This window comes from Dama dama, chromosome 23 (assembly GCF_033118175.1).
Source record: "Dama dama isolate Ldn47 chromosome 23, ASM3311817v1, whole genome shotgun sequence".
Classification (NCBI taxonomy): domain Eukaryota; kingdom Metazoa; phylum Chordata; class Mammalia; order Artiodactyla; family Cervidae; genus Dama; species Dama dama.
Genome location: NC_083703.1, coordinates 76,760,136 through 76,781,922, shown reverse-complemented (window position 1 = coordinate 76,781,922; position 21,787 = coordinate 76,760,136). Strand labels below are relative to the sequence as shown.

General features: G+C 50.9%; 1 protein-coding gene across 1 annotated transcript in view; it reads left to right on the top strand.

Annotated features, from left to right (window-relative positions):
• The window catches only part of PREX1 (phosphatidylinositol-3,4,5-trisphosphate dependent Rac exchange factor 1), a 174,944-nt gene that overhangs the window by 85,327 nt on the left and 67,830 nt on the right, over nucleotides 1-21,787 (top strand). The window contains exon 5 of the mRNA XM_061127442.1: nucleotides 6,466-6,567. Coding sequence (XP_060983425.1) covers nucleotides 6,466-6,567 — 102 coding nt within the window. The remainder of the gene's footprint in view (nucleotides 1-6,465; nucleotides 6,568-21,787) is intronic.

The following is a 21,787-nucleotide window of genomic DNA, read 5'->3' as shown; positions in this document are numbered from 1 at the left end:
GCGTGAAAGCAGCCATTGGTAATATATAAGAAATGAGCTGTGTTCCAACCAAACTTTATTTATAAAAGGAGATATAGGAGGTTGGATTGGCCCTAGGGCCAATTTGACCAATTCCTGGTCTAAAGTAATGATCCTGATAAAACTGATAACAGCAGTAGTAGTAATTATATTATTGTGTGTGCGTGCGTGTGTGTGTGTGTGTGTGCGCGCACATGTGTGTGTGTGTGTGTGTGTGTGTGTGTGTGTATGTTAGTTGCTCAGTTGTGTCCGACTCTTCGCAACCCTATGGACTGTGTAGCCTGCCTGTCTCCTCTGTCCGTGTCTGTTCCCAGGCAAGAGTACTGCAGTGGTTGCCATTTCCTTCTTCAGGGGATCTTCCCAACCCAGGGCTTGAACCCAGGTCTCCTGCATTGCAGGCAGATTCTTTACCATCTGAGCTATCAGGAAAGCCCCAATTATATCATTAGGATTATTAATTGTAAGTGGAAGAAAATCTGGCTAAAATTGGCTTAAGGAAAAAAAAAATTACTAGTTCACTCCTCTGGGAAGTTTAAGACCTAAGACAGCTTCAGGTACGGCAGAGTCTGGGCGTCCCAGGGACACCACCAGCAGTGTCTCTTGGTTCTGCTCTTCTCACCTGGGCTCCGTTGCCAGGCAGGCTTTCCTCATGAGGTGGCAGTGTGGATTTTAGCAGCTCCACGCCTGTGCCTCTCATAGCCAAGCAACTCCAGGATGAAGAGGGCTCGGTTGTGTCCAATGCTTTGTGACCCCATGGACTGTAGCCCGCCAGGCTCCTCTGTCCATGGGGATTCTCCAAGCAAGGATACTAGAGTGGGTTGCCATTTCCTTCTCCAGGATATCTTCCCAACCCAGGGATCAAACCTGTGTCTCCTACATTGCAGGAAGATTCTTTACCAACTGAGCTACGAGGGAAGCCCCTTTAAACAAGGTAGACATTGTATTTCTCTCCTAATGTGGAAATAGACAATCTAGGGCTATTATAGGGGCCCCAATGTCGGGGTCAGTGTCCCAGTGTATGCCCTCATCATTGATATGGTCTAAGATGACATCGCACCACTTGCACACTGCAGGTAGTAAGATGCGGGATGATGGGAAGAAGGGCCGGCCCCTCCCCTTCTCTGGGCACCGTGGGAGGCTGCACACAGCTCTTCTCACATCCCATTGGCCAGAGCTTAGTCACATGGCCATCCCTAGCTGCAAGGGAGGCTGGGAAATCTAAGCTTTGTTCTGGGCAGCCCTGTGCCTAGCTGAAAGTTTATTTGCTATGGAAGAAGAATACATTCAGGGTCACCACCTAGACGTTGCCACAAGTCTTTTTGATGACTCCAAAATATTAAGTGACTTTCTGAGAGTACATACTTGAAAAGTGATTGTGCTTCTCGTGGGTTTGGCTCTTTATTTTTTGACTCTGAGTTCCCTGCTCATTCAGTCACAGACCACCCCAGCCTCCACCAAGCCCCCATACTATTTTATTGCCTGAAAGCACACACAGGATTCAGCGCACAAAAGTAAACAGTCAGCTGACCTGGCATAAAGCGTCTTAACCACATGCCCAGAGAGCTAAACTACGTAATGCAATTCTTAACTGCACTTTGCCCGAGTGCACAGTCTCCAATAATGTATTTCCAGGATTTGAGTCACGAAGTATGTTTCCTTCACTAGTGAGCTGGTGTTGCTTGGCCCAGTTCCAGTGAGCATCTGAGGCAGGACAGATTGGTCAACTGATTTCCGCTTTTGTCCCAAGCATCTTAAGTGTTCAGGACTGATGATGCTTTTTGTTGCTGGTATCTGCATCTTTCCTTTTCCACTCGTATTCAGAAGTGACACAAAACAGAGTTAAGTCAGGCCGTGTAAAATTACACACGTGGGTATGTTTCTGTGATTGGCCCAAAACTCAGTAGTGGTCCAGTTGCCTGGGCTCTGGACTCCCCCGAGTCCCACCTTCTGGGCTCAGCTCTGTCTTGGGAAGCAGGAAGATGTCAGGAAGTTGTTTTCAGGGGTTTGGGACAAAAGGGACTCCCTTCTTTTCCCCTTCCTCTCTCTCCTGCAGTCTTCCTGGTGACCGGGCTGCCCTTTTCCTAGCAGCAGCCAGGCGGGCCGGGTTGGGCAGGGGGAGGAGGTGTGGGGCGCCAGCACACACACCATCTGTTTTCCTCCTTGCTGGCATCTCCCGGCTCCTGGCCACCTGCAGAAGAGCCGTCTCGAGCCTATTATGGGATGTTAAGGCACTGGGAACAGACACCATCTGCTTTCCATTCATGATGTGCTGTGCACTAGCGGAGAGATGGGGCAGGGAGTTCATCTTTCTGTGCCTCAGTTTCTTGTCTGTAAAATGGGGATAATGGATTCACTTATTCATTCACCAGTTTCATTTTGAGTTGCCTGACATGTGGTCGGGATCATTCTAAGTCCTGGGGATGCAACAGTGACCAAGGCAAGAAGAGTCCCTGCTCTCATGGAATGGCCATTCTCATAGGGGAGATTTCCACAGTATGTCACGTGGCATTAAGTCCTCTGCAGGAAATAAAGTAAGTTAAGGACGACAGGATGTTTTTGGGTGGCGGCTGCTATTTTAGATGGTTCTTTGGATAAACAGCATCTTAGGTGACATTTAAGCAGAGACCTGGATAAAATTAAGAGTGAGAGACAAGTCGTATCTGGAGGGAAAATATTCTAGGTAGAGGATTGCAAGTGCCAAGGTCCTGAGGCCTGCGTGTGTTTGGGGGATAGCAAGAAGGGCACGGTGGTTGTATTGGAGAGTTGAGAGGAAAAGTAGAAGGACGCGAGGTAGGAGAAAGACTGAAAGAGACCAGATTATGAAGGAGCATCTAGACAATGGAGCGAATCTGAGATTTTTAGAAAGCTTTTTTTATTGCCGGGTAGCATACGTGCAGTGAATGTACTCACAGCATAATGAATTCTCCCATATGTGTGCTCCCGTGGAGCCACCCCCGAGATCAAGATTTAGAACCCTTCCATCACTCCGGAAAGCGCCCTCCTCCATCCCCTTTCCCAGTCATGCCCCTCTGTGCAGCCAGAGGTAACCTCTGTGCCAGGTTCTCTCACGAAAGGTTAGTTTTGCCTGTTCTAGAATGGTTCATGAATGGAGTCACAAGGAGGCTTTTGTGTCTGCCTTCTTTCGCTCTGCAGAACGTCTGTGAGATGCATCCAGGTTGGAGCATGTGGCAGTCCTTTCAATAGAATATTCAATTTTAGTCTGAGTGGGATGCAAACCATGGGATGGTTCTGAGCGGAGGAGTGACGTGCACTCATCTGCATTTTGGACGGCTCTCCTTGGCCCTGTGACGGTGGAAGCTGGGCGGAGACCAGGCTGGGGGCTTGTGTGGGTTGCCCTGGGCTGCTGTTACAATGCTCATGAGCTGGATGGCTTAGAACAGAATGATTCTCTCACACTGCTGCAGCCCGAAGTCTCAGACCACTGTGTCGGCAGAGCCGTGCTCCCTTCGAAGGCCCCCGGGCAGGACCTTGCCTTTGCTCTGCTAGCTTCTGGTGGCCTCACGTGTTTCTGCCTTGTGGACCAGACCTTCAGCCTCTGGCTCCCTCTTCACTTGTCTGCCTTCTCTGTGTGCTGTCCTCCTCTTTCACAGGCACGGAGCTGGTTGGTTTCAGGCCCACCCTAATCCCGAATGAGAATGACCTCATCTTAATTTAACTAATTATATCTGTGAGGACCTTATTTCAAAAGAAGGTCACATTTTGAGATTCCGGGTGGGCGGGACACTTGGGGGGGGCCATGATTCAATCCCCTTCAAGGGCTGCTGCAACCATCCAGGCAAGAGATGATGGTGGTGAAGATGGGGTGGTAGTGTTTGAGGGCTCTGTCATCCAGTCGTGTCTGACTTTGTGACCCCATAGACTGTAGCCCTCCAGGCTCCTCTGTCTGTGGAATATTCCAGACAAGAATACTGCAGTGGGTTGCCATTTCCTTCTCCAGGGAATCTTCCCCACCCAGGGATTGAACCTACATCTCCTACATCTCCAGCATTGGCAGGCAGATTCTTTACCACTGAGCCACCTGGGAAGCCCATATTATACATTAATATGCTATATATCACCAAGATATATAGGTAACATTGGCTATCAAAAAGTTTTACCACTCTTTGAAAAAAAAACTTTGAGTTTGAGAGGTAGTCGGATTCATGTAGAGTCCGATTGTCCAGCTGACAACATTTGCTGTGTGCTTGGCTTTGGTGTATTAATGAATGAGAGGAATCAAAGATGACTCCAGGGTTTGGAGCCCAAACAGCTGGAAGAGTGGAGATATGATTTCCTGAAATGGTGAAGGCTGAGTCGGAGCCAGGATGAGAGGTAAATAGAAAAGAATTTCCTTTTGGATATATATGAGGTTTACGATGCCTGTTAGATTTCCAGGTGGGAATTTGGGCCAGAATCAGAGATTTGAGTATGGGGTGTAGGGAGCCGAGGGGCCAGGCTGGAGATAGAAAGCTGAGTGTTTCTTCATAAAGGACGGTTAAAGAGGTGAGAGTGATGGGTCTGGATGAGGTAAGGTGGGGATAAGCGTGGGTGGAAAGAGGACCTGGGACCACGCCGGGCACAGCTGCCTTTAGAAGGTTGGGAAGAGGCTGAGGATGACACGTCACCTGGATCAGTTCTGTGGATTAGGATGGTTTGAAGAGAGGATTCTCAAAAGTTCTTCCCATACTGCCCGGGGCATAATCTTATTAGAATAGTGAATAGCTCTGTGTGTGCTTGCTTTTTTTTTTTTTTTTTTAAATGAAAATAAAGTGAAACAATAATCTAGGATGTTTGGGGTGAAGAGGAGGTGGTGGCTGTGACAGTCCTATGAAAACTTCTTGATCCTGAACAAAGAGCCAGGCCTTTCTCCCGCCAAGCCCTGGGGGCGTCTGGAAAGCAGCCTCCACTCCCAGTCCCCCTCTCTCTGCCCAGAGCTGACATCACCAGGGCAGCCTGTGGGGACCGCTGGCTCGGAGGACAAAGGCCCGAGTGTGAACGGCATGGGGCCTGGCATATCCCAGCTGCTGCAGCCCCGACCCCCCGTCTGTGCCAGGCGTAGATGTGGGGCTGGGAGCCATGCCTCTCCTGCCAGAGCAGGGCCCCAGGGTCCCTGGGACTCTGCTTCTCCAAGGAGAGCGTCGCAAAGGTCCCCGAGAGGCAGTGGACGCAGATCTGAGACTTGGGCCAGTGCTTCCGGCTCTTGAGTGCCAGTTTGCCCATCTGGAATGGGGATCTGGTTCATTCTAGGGCTGTGAGCATAAACTTTACTTGTGGGTGAAGCCGAGGCACAGAACCTTAAGCATGGTCAGCGCATGGTAAACGTTCTCTAGTCTTATTTAGCCTTGACCGTACGGCAGGGAATTTGTCTGCTTTCTTGAGCAGTTCCCCAGTGCTTGGAACTGTGTCCAGCGCATAGTAAGCACGCATTGTGTATTTGTAGAATGAATGAATGATTGATAGGATGGGAATCCCTTTTCCCAGGAGTCCTGTTCCATTTCCAGTCTGCGAGCATGCTGTTGAGGAGGAAGGCTGAGACCCCTTCATTGCTGGATGTGCTGGCAGTTTGTTCATTGACTCATTCGTTCATTCATTCATTCACTGGGCCGTGGTGAGCCCTAGCGACTGGACTAGGAACTGTGACTTGGCTAGGGACAGCCCCTCATTAGGGACTGTGAGGGGTGTGGAGAGAGACCGTGGTAGACTTGTAACTTGGTACATTTCTTTCCCATGCATGACTTTCTGCTTTAGTACCCATAGATTCTCTGTAAAGAATGTCTAGTTTTGTTCTGTGTGTCGTTCAAAGCTTTATATAAATGAGTTCACATCATACATACTCTTGTTTCCTTTTTTTGCTCAAGAGCATGTTTTTGAGGTTCACCCATATTGCTACAGAGAGCTTCAGTTCTCCCGTTTTCACGAGTGCGTAGTATACCATTGTAGAAATCTGCAGACATTTTTCAGGTTGCCTTCCGTTGTTTGCTGCTACAAACAAGGCAGTTTTGAGTGTCCATGTTCCTGTGTCCTGGTGCGTGTGTGTGAGTTTCTGTAGATCAGGGGTTGGGGGACTTTTCTGTAAAAGGCCAGAGAGTAAATATTTTGGGTTTTGCAATTATAAGGTCTCTATTACAGTTACTCAGCTCTGCCATTATAGCTTGGATGCAGTCATGGACAGTATGTAAACAAATGAGTATGGCTGTGTTCCAATAAGAAATTTAATTGACAAAACAGGATTTGGCCCCTGGGCTATCGTTTGTCAACTTCTGATCTAGGGTTTGTGCTGGATTGTAGACCTTACAAATTTCTTCCTGTCCTCGGTGTTGTTAAGTTGCTTCCAAAGTTTTTGCATATAGCTCCGTTTTGCAAGCGCTTCCCATGATTATTTGAGGGTGACCAGACTCCTTGGCTGTCCTTGGTGAGTTCTGATGAAGGTCTCCTGTCTCTTTGCAGAGCTGCATGCTTCTCGGAGGCCGGAAGACCACGGACATCCCTCTGGAGGGCTACCTGTTGTCTCCTATTCAGAGGATCTGCAAGTACCCCCTCCTCCTCAAGGTGAGTCGTTCCCCCTATTCCTTTGGCCGATTAAAAAAAAAAAAATTCTACTGGAGTATAATTCCTTTACAATGTAGTGTCTTTCCCTGATTTTGAACTGACAGAAAATTCAGCTCTGTCAGGCTTAAGCAAAATATAAAGCTTGCTGGTTTAAGTAGCTGAGAAGCCTAGGGGTGACGTTAGTTTTGGGCCGGGCTGCATCCAAGCCAGGGTCCTGCCGCTTTCTTTCTGGTTCAGTTCTGCTTCCCACCTTTCAAAGCTTTCTTTTCAGTGTGGTAGCAAGTGGCTGTATTTGCTGCAGCCTTGCAACCTATCCAGTTCAAAGACAATGGAGAAGAGAGAGCCTCATTTCCAGCAGCTCTGACAAAAGTCCTGAGAGTCATTCAGGTTTTAGCCATCTATGGCCAGGAGAATGCGACATTAGGAATAACTTGGGCCTGAGTCACAGTGCTTGAATTTGAACCAATTACAGTAAGTCTTTGCTTGTGTTATTTATTTGCCTCTCATTTGCCTGGATTTGGACACCTGGACTTGGGACCCCTGACCCCATCATGATGAGCTCTGATTGGCTGAGATATGGTCCAATAACAGTGAGCAGGGCAGTGTCATGTTCTGATTGGCAGAGACCAGAGTCAGGTGCTCCACCCCTGAACCATTCACCCTGAGCAAGTGAGCTCTGATTGGCACAGACTTGTGTCATGTGCTCCAACCAATCCCTGGATTGCACAGGCCGCAAGTCCAGTGATGGAGAGAGAGGGAGCCCCCTCACCAAAGTCTGGGTTCTTTGTGGATGAGGGGTTGGGGCCGGGAGATGGGGCGGGGAGATGCTGGGTGGGCGAACCAGAGCCATCCACGCATCGGCTGTCTCCTTCCCTGCCCACCCACATTTGACTTAGTCTTGGTCAGGCAGACCAGGGGAAGGTGTGCTGCTTGCGTGGGAGCCTGAGAAGCCTTGATTATCAGCTTCGGATTTGGCTTCTGGGCAGGTCCCTGGCTGGGTGGATGGCTATGCCACCATCTACTGCTTTCATCCCAGGGTTTTCAGCCCTTAGTCATGGTGGCTGTTGGCCTGGGCCTGCCCTGGCTCCGTCCTGAAGGCCTTGCGTCTGACAGCTGTTCTCTGGGGTCCCTGCTGGTGGATTAAGTTGGCTGGTGGTGCCTCTTTCACACACCTGCTCACTGGGGCCACACGCATCTTTGCTCCTTGAGCTGAAAGGGAGAGGGAAGGGGGGAAAGTACTGAGATGGCCAAAAAGTTTCTTCAGGTTTTTCCATGATATGTAATGGAAAAATTCAAATGAATTTTGGCCAGCCTGATACTAGGGTATTCTTGAACAAACCTTTCTGCTGGAGGCGATGGGTGACCCTTGAGCCTCTGAGTTGGACCAGACCCTTTTGAGGGCCATCCACTCTGCCTGTGAACACAGACCTTTCACGTGTATAGCGATGGGTGGTGGCACCCAGTTCTCCCTATGCTTCCTCTTGCCTGCTGCTGTTTGTCTGCCCCGGGGATCCGGAAGAACCATCTACAGTTGTTGCAGCTGCTTTGATCCCCAAACAGATGTTGGAAATGCCATACGAGGCTCACCTCTTCACCTTGGTGCTGAAGAAGCTCCAGGTGGAACTTGTAAACTGGTAACCTGTAGACTGCAGTGGACCTGCAGATGGGCTTTGTTTGATGTCTTTGGTGTGTTTGCCAAACTTGCATCAGTTGCTGGTGTCCAAGAGTTAGCGTTCTGTGGTGGTTCAGGGCAGGGGCTGGCAAAACTGTGGTCTGTGTGCCAAAATCCAGCTCATGGACTGTTTTTGTATAATCTGCGGGCTAAGAATGGTGTTTGCATTTTTTTAAAGGTTGTTAAAAAAGCCCCCAAGACAAACAAAGAAGCATATGTGACAGAGACCGGATGTGGCCAGCAAAGCCTGAAATATTTACAATCTGGCCCTTTATAGAGAAAATTTGCTGACCCCTGGATGAGAGCCAGGAACTGCAGTCACAGGCTGTCTGGGTTTGAATCCTGGGTCTGCCATTTACTGGCTGCGTAAACTTGGGGCTTCCCCGTGCCTCAGTTTCCCATCTGTAACACAGTGTTAGTATCAATACAAACAGGTAGGGTTGATATCGTGATCAAACATTTATTTACTTAATTCTTAACTCAATGAGGTAGGCACTGGGATCAGCCTCATTTTTGAGATGAGGCCCAGAGGCAGAGAAAGGAAGTGGCCCGTTTAAGGCCACACGTTAGGTAAGCAGCAGGGACCACGGTTGGAACCCGGGCAGTCCGAGGCTAGAGTTCTGCCCTCTAACCGTCAGGCTACACGGCCTGTTGAGAAGCACTTTGGAGAGTCTAAACTGCCAAAGCGCTGGTGTGTCGGGGGTGCTGGCCTTCTCAGTTCCCTAGATGGGGTCTGGGGAAGGTTGGTAGCCTTGCGTTTTGTGGCTCAGTGGCTGGTCTGCCCCTTCTTTCCTGGATTTCAAATCCTTGAATATGTGACCGATTAGAAGCATCACCAGCTATAGCCCTAGACCCCAGCCAAGGTTGCCTAGGGATTAATGTTTGGTTTCTGGACCTTGGGAAAGTCTAGGATCCCAGTGGCCACTCGGAAAGGCAGTTTCTGTCTTTTAACAAGCCGGGGGGCTGGACCTGTGTCTCCCCGGGGCCTCTAAGCTCACCATGTGAAGTCCAGCTGGGTCTGGGACCTGCTAAGCCCCAGGGGCTGCAGTTTGGTCTGGCGGAGATGCTGGGCTCTGGTTTCCCTGAGCAGAGAGAAACAGAACCCACTGGCAACTGATGCAGGATTAACTGCCCACAGGAAACAGTGAGGAAGCAGGGCTGTGGGTTTCCCTCCAGACCAAATGGCTATTTACACTCCCTGTTTCCTCCATCTCCAGCTGTGTTTATCTGGGGCTCAGAGAGCCCTGGGGACCAGCCAGCAGGGCCCGAGATTCCGTGGGGCCATGCCATGCTCCCGCCTGGCACAATTGCTCAGAGTGTCCTGGCCTTTGGCACCCGCAGCTGGAATGTTTGCATCAGAAAACAGCTGGGGTGGAGGGGAACTCTTCGTACCCCTCCTGAGTTCCTCCGTCCTGTCACATTTTCCAGCAGATTTCCAAAGATGATCCCACGAGCGTGGGGCAGCTGAGCCCCAACCCTCTGTCCTGCCCCCACCCCCTCCGACTCTGACGCCCTCGCAGCTGTCCCCGTGGCCTTCTGTCTGAGCCCCCTTGTTTGAGCTGAACTTTGAATTGAGGAGGCGAACAGGGTTGAGGAGCCTGGGTGGGAAGGGGGAAGAAGCGAGAATGAAAGCCTCTTTTGGGAACTGCCCCAAAAAGCTGAACTTGAATGTTGCCTAAGAATAGCCGGAACATTCTATTTCAGCCTGCAGCCCAGGCCTGGGATAGACAGTTGGCATTTTCAGGCTTTGTTGAGTTTTCCATCAACGTTTCCAGGAGAATGATTCAGGCTTGGGGTGATGCCCCCGGGGCTCAGATGGCAGGTGCCCGAGGGGAGACCCACTGACCCTGACCCTTGTAGCTGTCGCCGGGTGACGTGTGTGTCTGACGTTGCTTGCTGCACACCAGCTTCTGCCACACCTCAGGACCGCAGTCACGAGCAAGGCAGACCCAGGGCCTGCCCCTAGGAGCTCTCAGTCTGGGACTGGACCCATGTCCATAGTGGAAGCAGGGTTGAGGCCAGCAGGGGGCCAAGTGAGGGTACCCATCGGCTTCAAGGGGACAGCTGCCCCTCCAGTCTCCTCTTCGCTTTGTCTCCTGCCTCTCTGACCCCTCCCTCTCAGTCTCCTTTGCTGCTTCCTCACCTTGTAGGCCTCCAAGCATAGGTGGGCCCCAGCCTCTGTCCAGGGGCCTTTCTCCATCTGCACTGTGTCTGCAGTAGCCTCGACCATTCTGTGCCCCTCCTTCTTAAAGTAGATTCAACAGTTGTGCAACCATCACCAGCACAGTAATTTTAGAACATTTTCATCACTCCCGAGAGAAACTCTGGATCCACGAGCAGCCACTTCCCTTTCCCTTCCTCCCCGCCAGACCCCCAGCAAGCACTCATTTACTTTCTGCTCCTGCGATTTTGCCTACTCTGGACATTTCATGTGAGTGTAGTCGTATGAAGTGTAGTTTCTCGTGTCTGGCTCCTTTCACTCAGCAGAGTGTCTTCAAGGCTCATCCATGTCATCGTGTCCATCACATCTTTATTCCTTTTTGTGATGGAATGACATTCCCTTGTGTGGGGATACCGCGTTCTGATGTATCGCGAACTGATGTGTATCCGTTCATCAGTTGAAGGGTGCTTGGGTTGTTTCCACTTTCTGGCTTTTGTGACTAGTGCTGCTGTGAACACCCACGTAGAAGTTTCGAGGTGGACATTCCCATGGCTTCAGACCCCCATCTCTGCCCAGTGACTTCCAGCCTGTACCTCTTGCCTGAACTGTGGGCTTGTTCGTCTTGCCACTGGCTTCTCCACCTGAATGTCTCACAGGCATCTTCTGCCTACCACGTCTGAAACCAAAGGCTGGACTCTCCCCTTCCTCCAGACCTGTCTTCCTTCCTACCTACCCCTTGTCCTCACCTCCGTAAGGAGTCTGATCAGACCTCTTGGGCCCAAACAGGGAGCCATCTTCTGGGACCACTGCTGCAGGGCTGTTGTGTCAGGGACGCTGTTCAGAGTCTCTGCTCGAGGTAGAGCCTTGGGGCCCTGCACAGACTCTGGTGTTTTCTGCACCTCCCACGCCTGTTGGCGGGGTGATGGAGCTGTCACCCACACACAGCCTGAGCACCTCGCCATTTGGTTGTCACCTCTGTTTGCTTGGCCGTCAGGGGTGGGGTGGCCCTGGGGATGGTCTGTGGTCCATCACTAAGGCGGTGTTGGCATCAGTTCTTGGTGCCAGGGGATGACTGGGGAGGGGTGTGTTTCTCAGAGCAGGGGCCGTGTACCACTGGCAGCTTGCCAAAGTGTTTTAGGTGGCACGGGAGAAAACTTTATGTTGGGGTGGGTGGTGGGGGAGGGGAGAAGACAGCACCAAACACAGTGAATCACACGGTGAAGATGGAGCTTTCTTAGCAAATCCCTCCTGTCTTCCCGATTACCTCCAGGAAGCCACGGTTGGTGCTGCGGTGTCTCTGGTTTTTGGAGCTGTTCGTTCATTTCAGTTCAGTCAGTTCAGCTGCTCAGATGTGTCCGACTCTTTGTGACCCCATGGACTGCAGCACGCCAGGCCTCCCTGTCCACCAAGACCCAGAGTTTACTCAAGCTCATGTCCATTGAGTCGGTGATGCCATCCAACCATCTCATCCTCTGTCGTCCCCTTCTCCTCCTGCCTTCCTTCAATCTTTCCCACCATCAGGTTCTTTTCCAAATGAGTCAGTTCTTCGCATCAGGTGTCCAGAGTATTGGAGTTTCAGCTTTAGCATTAGTCCTTCCAATGAACATTCAGGACTGATTTCCTTTAGGATGGACTGGTTGAATCTCCTTGCAGTCCAAGGAGACTCCCAAGAGTCTTCTCCAACACCACAGTTCAAAAGTATCAATTCTTCAGCGCTCAGCTTTCTTTAGAGTCCAACTCTCACGTCCATACATGATGTGATGTCCATTCATTTACCAATCATTTATTGAGCAACTGTTATGCATCAGGCACTATACTAAGTGCTGGAGACAGAGTGAACAAAAACTGCCCAAACCCTTTCCTCTGTGTTCTGACATTCTGCGGGGTAGAGTGGGGGGATGGAGTGGGAGGGGAAGAGACTGACAATAAATGAATGAATAGGGAATGTATGCATGTTTAGATGGAATGATTGCAGTGGGGATTAGTAAGGTCCAGGAGTGACAGACTGAGAAAGTGATATTCGTGCAAAGACCTCAAGGAGGTGAGGGAGGGGGCTATACAGGCACCTGGGGGAAGAGTCTTTCAGAGAGAGGAGGCAGTGCAGAGGCCCTGAGGCAGGAGTGCATCTGAGGAATATCTAGGAGGCCAGTGTGAGCAGAGGGGAGGACTTGAGGGGGAGAGTGGGGAGTGAGGTTAGAGAGGTGATGGGCCCAGGTTCCGCAGGGCCTTGTGGGGTCTCCATCTGCTCTGAGTGAGGTGGGCAGCATGGGAAGGTTTTGAGCAGAGGAGAGATAGGATCTTAGTTCTCATGGGATCCCTCAGGCTTCGTACGGAGAATGGACGATGGGGTGATGGAGGTGGGGGGGGGGGCGTGCACTGATGTGAGTGGTCCTGGACCAGGTCGGTGGTGGGGGAGGTGAGTGCATTTAATGACAACTGCCTTGTCACATCGTTTGCCCATTTTCTATCGGAGAGTTACTGTTTGTATCGATTTGCCAGAGTTTCTCTCTCCATTCTGGCTACCTCCGGTCATCTCTGTGGAATTCTCTGACCCTGAGGTTATGAAACGAGTTCCTTATCTGCTGGGGTTCTGGTGTTGTCACCATCTTGCCAAGGAGACACAGGAAGTCACAGGTCTCTTCGCTGTGGCCCCCGCTGCCCCAGCTCCCCGAACCGCAGTGCCCACCCTGCGTCTTGCCTCGTGGGCTGAGCCCCGACACCTTGCCCACAGATGCTTCAGCACCTCCGGCTGCACCAGCTCTTTCCCCTGTGCTAAACAAAGATGGCCTGGGGCCACTCGACTCCCTCTGGGTGGGACGCCTGCCCTTACCCGCTCCTTTCAAAGCCAAGCTGATTCTTGATCTTGCTAGGGACCCTCCCAGATCACTCTTCCTGGGAGCGCTGCCTGCATCCTGCTTCCTGCTACACTCTGCATAGTGGTTAAGGGTCTGAGTTTGGGGACTTCCCCGTGGTTTGGTGGTTAAGAATCTGCCTTCTGATGCAAGGGTCACAGGTTCGATTCCTGGTTTGGAAACTAAGATTCCATACACCATGGGGCAACTAACTAGAGAGCCTGCGTGCTGTAATCTGCAGAGCCTACATGCTCTGGAGCCCGTGTGCAACTAAGACTGGATGCAGCCAAAGATAGATAATCACACGGTGAAGATGGAGCTTTCTTAGCAAATCCCTCCTGTCTTCCCGATTACCTCCAGGAAGCCACGGTTGGTGCTGCGGTGTCTCTGGTTTTTGGAGCTGTTCGTTCATTTCAGTTCAGTCAGTTCAGCTGCTCAGATGTGTCAGCTAGAGAGCCTGCGTGCTGTAATCTGCAGAGCCTACATGCTCTGGAGCCCGTGTGCAACTAAGACTGGATGCAGCCAAAGATAGATAAATATTAAAAAAAAAAAAAAAAGAATTTGAGTTTGGAAATCTAGCTCCACCTCTTCTTAGCTGTGTGACTGAGGTTGCTGAACCTCTGTGCCCCCATTACCCGATCTGTAAAATGGGCATGGTCCCATCTAAGGGGGTGGCCACCACTGAGGTCAGCCCATTTTTGTTGTCTGGTGGAAACGCAGACCCAAGGTGGCCAGAACTTCTGCTTTGCTGAGTGAAAAGTGAGTTAGTCACACAGTCATGTCTGACTCTTTGCAACCCCGTGGGACTGTAGCCAGCCTGGCTCCTTTGTCCATGGGGTTCTCCAGGCAAGAATACTAGAGTGGGTTGCCATTCCCTTCTCCAGGAGATCTTCCCGACCCAGGGATCGAACCTGGGTCTCCTGCATTGCAAGCAAATTCTTTACCAACTGAGCCACCAGGGAAGCTTTGCTGAGAGAGCCTGGCAGTAGCATTTGGCCTGCTGGGCCAGGATGGTGACCCAGGCTCTGATACAGTCCTGCCCTGTGCAGCCAGGAGACCAAGGCTCAGAAAGGGGAGGCGACCTGCCCAAGGTCACATGGCATGTCCTGGTCAAAGCCAGAATGGAAACTCCCAGACCTGAGCCTTTTTCCTGTTGTCTTCTCTGCTGTTTCCCCAAGTGGAAGGAAGGAGTTTAAAAGACTCTTCTGCATTATTTCTTTCCTCCCATTAATTCCTCATCCAAGGGGCTACAGTTTACAAACATGTAGCAGGGGCTGGAACTGTTAAGATCGGAAACACGTTGGCATGAAATATAGTTCATACAGTTGCTGCACATGGAGCTTTTGTTGTTTTATGCCAGACAGCTTTTTCAGTTCTGGGTTTTCTTGGACTTCCACATGTTTTTTTGTTTCTTGTTTTCTTTTTCTTGCAAGGGGTGGTGGGTCTTGTCACTGCCCCTTTATCTGCATCCTGCTGTTGCCCTAGATAGGGCACGCAAGGACCCAGAACTGAGATACAGGAAAAGTCTTAATAAAAGAGATCAGAGCTTGGCTTGCTGAGCTTTCGATGGGGGTGCCTCGGGTGGAGGTCTGTGGACATAGCCACAGTTGGGTGCAAGATCTGCCCTTCCTGGAGCCAGCTGAAGTATCCACAGAAAGTGGGGGTGCTCCATGGGATCCAGCCCCCATTGGTGACCGTCCCAACCTCCAGGCTGCCATTTTCTCTTTGTAGAGGAGACAGCATGCCTTTCACCTCTCATGTCTCCTCTGGAGTCTCCATCAAGCCCACGTCACAGTGAGTAGTGGATATTGCCCCTTCTTCCAGCTATTTTCACACCATGATTTTATGGATCTGTCTTCTCATGGCTGTATCCAGGGGCTCCAGTGATGGTCAGGCTCTTCCCGTCTCCTGGCTTGGTTTTCCTCTGCATCCGCTTTATTCCCGGGAGTTTCTCGTCTCATGGTTGCTGCACTGGCCTCCAGCAGCCTCAGACCTGCCTCTGATTAGCGTGGCCACGAGGGAGAAGAGAGTGTGTCTTTCCCGCCTGTGTCGTGTAAAGTCCCAGACCCCGGGCTCGTTAGGTCGGCTCAGGTCCCCCAGGGATCAAACTCGAGGCCTCAGCAGTGAAAGTGCGGAGTCCTAACCACCGGGGAATCCCCGCTTTCCCATGCTCTCCTTGAGCTGGGAGCTGTGGCTGGGAGATGGAAGGTTCTTGAACACGCCCTGGGAGCAGGCCTGGAGCGGCCTCGCTTGGACTCCATGACGAGGGAGAGGATGGGAAAGCGGGGGCCTGTCTTCTCCCTGCCTCCTCCTCGCCCCTTTTTCCCTCCACCTCCGGGCCCCGTGTTCTGAATCTTGAGCCAGGCTGAACCGGAAAGGAGGAGTCGGCTGCAGTCTCGTTTCCTTGATGCCCCGGTTTGGCCTGGGGTTGGAGGCCCCGAGCCCACGCCTCTGGGGACACGACGTGGCCACCCAGGGTGGACACGAGCAGGCGTCCTTTTGGTAATGGTGACGGGAGGGGAGGGGGTGACGGGGCCCCCGGCGGAAGTGGCGACTCCTCTGCTCTGACATCCTCTCTTCCAGGAAGCCCTCACCTCAGGCCCCGCTTCTGAAACCACACAGGGCTGGCTGGACGGATGCTGGGGAGAGGTCACCTGGCCTGCGCCTGGAGGGGCTTCCGCTGCTGCTTTGCTGGGTGCCCGGGGCACACCCCGCTCCCTTCTCTGCCCCCGGTTTTTCTAAGCAATCCCCAGGGCCTGACTCTGCTCAGACATTGCGTGTTTGTTCTAAGAGCCTGCTTTTGGAAGTGTTCATTCCTGACTGGTACTGTTTCTGGAGGGGCCCGTGGATGGGGTTGGGTGTCCACCGGGTCCTGCCTTCTGGCTCGGTGACCTTGAACAAGAGACCTCACCTCTCTGTCCCTGAGTCTCTTTCCCTGTAGCCTGAAGATAAACGTGGTATCTCAAGGGCTTGCCTGGTGGCTCAGACAGTAAAGAATCTGCCTTTGATGCAGGAGACCTGGGTTCCATCCTTGGGTTGGGAAGATCCTCTGGAGAAAAGAATGGCAACCCACTCCAGTATTTTTGCCTGAGAATTCCATGGACAGAGGAGACTGGCAGGCTACCGTCCATGGGGTCGCAAAAGAGTCGGACATGACTGAGCGACCAACACACCTCATTGGGATGATTTGAGGGTGAAATGACTTAAGAAATTGAAGTTTAGAACAGTGCTTGGCATACTTAGTAAATACTCAAGTGCTAGCTATTATGATTACTCCTATGACTACAAGTTTCACTGTTATTATTACTACATAGGAATAATAATAAATGTAAGAGCTATTATTAGTATGGAAATAACCATGATAAATATCGTGTCCTTTCCGACCACCAACACTTTTGCATTCATCATTCCGTTTGATCCTGGCCACAACCTTCGGATCTGATTGTGATCCCATTTTATAGATATGCACACTCAGTCTACTTGGACCCTCTGAGGTCTTACAGATGCAGAGGGTTTCTTCTTGGTCCTGTAGTTTTCCCAACACACACGTGTGTGTGTGTGCGCGTGCCAAGTCCCTTCAGTCATGTCTGACTCTGTGTGACCCCATGGACCGTAGCTCGCCAGGTTCCTCTGTCCCTGGGATTCTCCAAGCAAGACTACTGGAGTGGGTTGCCATGCCCTCCTTCAGGGGATCTTCCTGACCCAGGGATTAAGCCTGTGTCTCTTAGGTCTCCTGCATCGGCAGGTGGGTTCTTAATCACTAAGGCCCCCTGGGAGACCCTCCCCCAGCTCCTCCTGCCCAAGATGCTTAGCAGGCAGCTTTGGGGTTCCTTCCAGAAATACTCTTCTCTGGGCCAAGCAAGCCCTGTATGTTCATAAAGCTGTTCCACCTTGGATGTGGATGTCAGGGTTTTCAACGCCGTAGCCTGTCTATTTTGAGCTTGACTCTGTCGTAGCTTACTAAGACAGTGTGTTAAATTCTGAATTGGGCAGGAGCCTTCTCACCTCTCTCCGTTTGCATATAACACCTTTGTTAGTGCAGCCCAAGCTTCCATTAATTTTGAAGATACCCATACTTTATGCTTGTCTGGGATTGACTGGGACATCTTTGGGATTCCAGATCCTTGCAGTCTCTCTGGGATTGTAAAGCAGTAGGGACTCTTTCAAATACAAGGGATGGAAAAACTAGCTCAAGCAGACTTAATTAAAAAAAAAAAGAAAAGGACTCTACACTTTCACTGCCAGGGCCGGGTTTGATCTCTGGTCTGGGAACTGAGATCCTGCAAGCTGCATGATGTGGCCAAAAAAAAAAAAAAGGGCTCACATAACTGAAACATATGTGGATACATGGTTTGAGATATGGCCAGGTCCAGTTGTCTTTAGGGAATTGCCAAACTCTTTTCCAAAGCTGCTGCACCATTTTAGAGTTCTTCTTGCAGTGTATGAGGATTTTAATTTCTCTCCATCCTCACCAACACTAGTTATTGTCTTTTTCATGATAGCCGTTCTAGGGGGTGTGAAGTGTTATCTCACTGTGGTTTTGTTTCGGATTTCTGTAATGACTAATGATACTGAGCATCTTTTCATGAGTTTATTGGCCATTGGTGTATTGTCTTTGAGAAACGTCTATTTAAACCTTTTGCTTTTTTAAAAAAAGAATTGAGCTATTTGTCTTTTTATTAAGTTGTGAAAGTTTTTTGTATACACTGTAAACGAGTCCCTTGTTCGATGTGTATTAATAATTTACACATTCTGTAGATTGTCTTTTGTCTTTCTTTATAGTCTTTGAAGCACAATGTTTTAAATTTTGCTTAAGTCCAGTTAATCTAATTCCTTTTAGTTGCCTATACATCTGGTGTCATATCTAAGAATGCTTTGCCTACCCCAAGGTCACAAAGATTTACACCTATGTTTTCTTCTAACTGTTTTATAGTTTCAGCTCTTACTTTTAGGTCTATGATCCACTTGGAGTTAATTTTTATATACAGTGTGAGAAGGAGTCCAACTTTATTTTTTTTTGTATGTGGATACCCAGTTTCCCACTAGCATTTGTTGAAAAGACTGTTCTTTCCCCATTTAATTGTCTTAACACTGTTAAAAATTTACTGACCAGAAATGTAAGGATTTATTTCCGGACTCTCAGTTCTTTTCCATTGATCTATATACCTGTCCATATGCCAATGCAGCACCACTTCTTACAGTTTGGAGATAGAATGCAAGTAAAGGGCAAAGCGTGTGCAAAGGCCTAGGGGCAGGAACAGGCCTTGAGTTTGTAGCTGGGCAGAGTGGAGCCCACACTCCCTTGTGAGCCAAGAAGGCAAAACTAACACTTTTCCTTCAGTTTTGGTCCAGTGAGGAGCCTGGTCAGAAGGCTGAGTGAGTTTCAATTCTCTATACCCAGCACTGATCTCGGTCAGGACAGACAGACAGAAAAGGGAACTAACCTTTCTCTCATTTTTACTAGCTACTGGGTGTTGGCAGCCCCTCAGGGAACCCATCAGAGGAGGACCCGGGTTTCCTGGTTCGTGTCTTGAGCATCTCTCGCCTGGACCAGTAGCCGCTAGCCAGTCTTCTGGCTTTTACGTTCATTTTATGTTCTTGCCAGTGCATCTTCCACTTGGCAGTCAGATGGATTCTGTTAAGGCTAAATGAATGGGATGTTGTTAGGCCTCAGCTCGTACCCGGCCCCCTCCGCCCATTGCTTCCAGAGGCTCTTGGGATGAACCTGAAGAGCACACCCCAGCCTTCCCTGATGTGTTTAGCGCGCACCTCCAGCCTCATCACACATCTTTCTTTCTCACTCTGCTGCAGCCTCTCTGGCCTCCTTGCCGTTTCTCGCTGCCTCAGGGCCTTTGCTCGTGCCCCTCTCATCCCCTCACGTTTTTTTGCATGGCCCATGCCCACACTTCGCTCAGGTCTCCATCTGGAGGCCCCGCTCCTCAGAGACAGGCCTTTGCACCTCCCTCACTGTCTGTCCTCATTTTCCACTTATCACTTATCCATCATATAACATATATTTATTAGAGAGGAAAGTGTTCCTGTTTAACTTTCAGAAAAGTTATAAAACAGTATAGCGGTTCAGAGCATTGACCCCAGAGCCAGACTGGTTAGGCTCCAATCTGCTCTGTGACCTCAGGCAGATGACTTGACCTCTCTGGGCTTCAGTCCTCACATGTGTCAAATGAGGGTAAAAGCAGGAACCATCTCACGGGGCTGGTGTGAGGGTTCCAGGAGCCTGACAAGAATGTACGCCCTCCCCGAGTGTTAGCTCTTGTTATTACTGTCAGTGGTTAACGCTCCACTTGTGGACTGTTCTCCCTTTCTTGTGAGCTCCCGGAGGGCTGTCTTGGGCTCAGTCTCCGTTGAGTTTGGGAACCAATGGAAATACGTCCTCTGTGTAGGGTTGGCCAGAAAGTTTGTTCGGGTTTTCCTGCACGCTATTAAAACCCGAACAAACATTTTGGGCAACCCAATGCAAAGAGCTCGATACTCAGTGACCGGCCTGCCTCTGCCTCACTTCCTCCTTGAAGCCTTTCCGGCCCACACTGTCCTTCCCCTTCTCTGATTTATCACGGGCCCTTTCACCACTGGGGGCTGTTGTCTGGGCCCCTCCCCGCCCCGCCCCGCCCCGCCCCTCCCCCTCTTCCCTGGAGCACCTTTCCCAGCTCACTTGCCTCCAGAGAGAGGGCTCCATCTCCCCCTTTTGCTTCCCCGCTGGCCTGTCCCTGGCCCAAGGCAGGCGCTCAGAAAACCCCTAGGGTCTGAGGTTACAGAACATCTGGGCCTCAGCACCGTTAGGATACGCTCCTGTTCTGGCAGAGAGGAGATAAAAGTGGCTAGAGGAGGGCCGTGTTTGAAACTGGTGCTCTGCAGGGTACGCTCTGAACGCACCCGACACCCGGCCGGCCCTTTGCTGCTCGAAGGCTCAGCTCACGCGTCCTGTCCTGTGGCGACAGGCCTGAACCTGGCCAGAGGAGACTCAGTGCTCACCGAGGCTGTCCTTTCCCAGCCGGGTGGCTTTCCCCACGGTGTCTGATTTACCCCTCACCAGGGGCTTCCCTGCTGGCTCAGCTGGTAAAGAACCTGCCTGCAATGCAGGAGACCTGGGTTCGATCCCTGGGTCGGGAAGATTCCCTGGAGAAGGGATAGGGTACCCACTGCAGTATTCTTGGGCTTCCCCGGTGGCTCAGCTGGTAAAGAATCTACCTGCAGTGCAGGAGACCTTGGTTCGATCCCTGGCTTTGGAAGATCCCCTGGAGAAAGGAAAGGCCACCCACTCCAGTATTCTGGCCTGGAGGATTCCATGGACTGACAGTCCATGAGGTTGCAAAGAGTCAGACACGACTGAGCGACTTCACTCACTCACCCGCTCACGATAGACTCAATGAACATGAGTTTGAGCAAACTCCAGGAGATAGTGAAGGACAGGGGGCCTGGCATGTTGCAGTCCATGGGGTCGCGAACAGTCGGTCACGACTGAGCCACTGAACAACAACAACAGATGACCATGAGCAGAACCAGACGGCCAGGTCCAGATCCAGGTTCCGCCTCTTACTTCTCAGAGGCCTTGGTCCTTCCCGCTGAGCCTCTGTCTCCTCATCTGTTAAACGGGATAATAACAGAACCTACAGGCACAGGGTAGAGGCTCAGTAGGCATTGACTGCTGCTTGCAGCCGTCGTCACCATCTTCCTTCTCATCACTGGTTTTCTTTTCTTTTCTTAAAATTTATTTATTTAGCTGTGTCGGGCCTTAGTTGTGGCATGTGGTATCTTTGATCTTTGTTGCAGCAGATGAGATCTTTAGTTGCAGCTTGCAAACTCTTAGCTGAGGCATGTGGGATCTAGTTTCCTGACCAGGGCTCAAACCTGGGCCCCCAGCATTGGGAGCACGGAGTCTTAACCCCTGGACCACAGGGAAGTCCCATCACTGGTTTTCAGATGATAAACCTGCAGCCCAGCGTGGAGGGCATCTGGGCCAAGGTCACCCAGCTGCCCAGGGGCGGAAGCAGCCCTGGAGCCCACCTGTGGCTGTGCTGGGAACCAACTGGCTGGAGCGTCATATCTGTGATTTTTGAGAGAGTAGAGAGATGGAGAGATACTGAAACATTTGGGCACACTGAGGCCAGCTGATTAGAGAAAATTATCTGTGCCAGCCCGGTCCTGTCGGTTAGGCGGTGCAGCCTGAAAATCTCCTCTGATATCTCGAGGCCTGGCTGGTCTCTGCGTCTCGGTTCCTTATCACACTTCCTACGGGGCTGAAACTCTTGGATTAAGACTCGCCTGTCCTCTGGAATGTCCCAGCCTGTGCTGTGGTAAGATGGGAGAGGAGAGTGAGAAATGGTGGGGCGGGGCTGGGAGATCCAGGCTCCTGATTGGGCTCTTTACATCTTTTCTCCATGTCCCATGAAGGCCAGCGGTTCTTTTTTTTTTTTTTTTGACAGTGCACCATTTTTAAACACTTTATTGAAATTGTTACAATATTACTTCTGTTGTTTATGTTCTGGTTTGGCCAGGAATCTTAGCTCCCCAACCAAG